Here is a 554-nt window from a genome sequence, read left to right on the forward strand (position 1 = left end):
GTGCACATAGGTGCCTGTCTTTCTGGCGGGTCTCTAGAGGCGCCATAATTCTCAGTAAAATGTGGTACAACCATTTGAGTGTTACATTTGGTACCAAGGGTCCCAGACTCCAGCAATGGCTTCTGGAAATACAAACATCTTCCATCCATATACATCCTTGCAGTTACGTTGTCCAAAGCATTTATAACAACATCCAAGCTCTCCCAGAAAGAATCATCAAACACATTTTCTGTTTCAGGACTAGCACGATTTTGCAGGGCCTCAATATGGAGACTAGGGTTGATGGCAGCAGCAGCTGCTGCCGCTACAGTGGATTTTGCCTGCCCAATATTCCAATCACGGAATAGAAACTGCCGACTAAGATTACTCTTCTCAATGACATCATCATCTGTTATTGTTAGCTTCCCCTTTGGGCTGCAACAAACTCCCATTAGCGCTAAATTCTTCAAGAATTCACATCCAAGAGCACCTGCTCCTACTATAAATGCTTTAGTTTCTTCCATTTTATTTTGAAGCCTGGCTCCAAATACTGAGATTTGAGCATCATATCGGGA

At 43.3% G+C, this 554-nt stretch overlaps 1 protein-coding gene across 1 annotated transcript; it reads right to left on the minus strand.

Moving 5' to 3' along the window:
* Positions 1-6: 6 nt before the first annotated feature.
* On the minus strand, positions 7-551 carry LOC110034309 (ubiquitin-activating enzyme E1 3-like; the record flags this gene model as incomplete). The annotated part of the gene is made up of 1 exon (XM_020738585.1): positions 7-551. A coding segment is annotated over one exon (545 nt), but the record flags the coding sequence as incomplete, so codon positions are not given.
* Between the last annotated feature and the right edge of the window lie 3 nt (positions 552-554).

Source organism: Phalaenopsis equestris, unplaced genomic scaffold (assembly GCF_001263595.1).
Source record: "Phalaenopsis equestris unplaced genomic scaffold, ASM126359v1 Scaffold182889, whole genome shotgun sequence".
Taxonomy (NCBI): domain Eukaryota; kingdom Viridiplantae; phylum Streptophyta; class Magnoliopsida; order Asparagales; family Orchidaceae; genus Phalaenopsis; species Phalaenopsis equestris.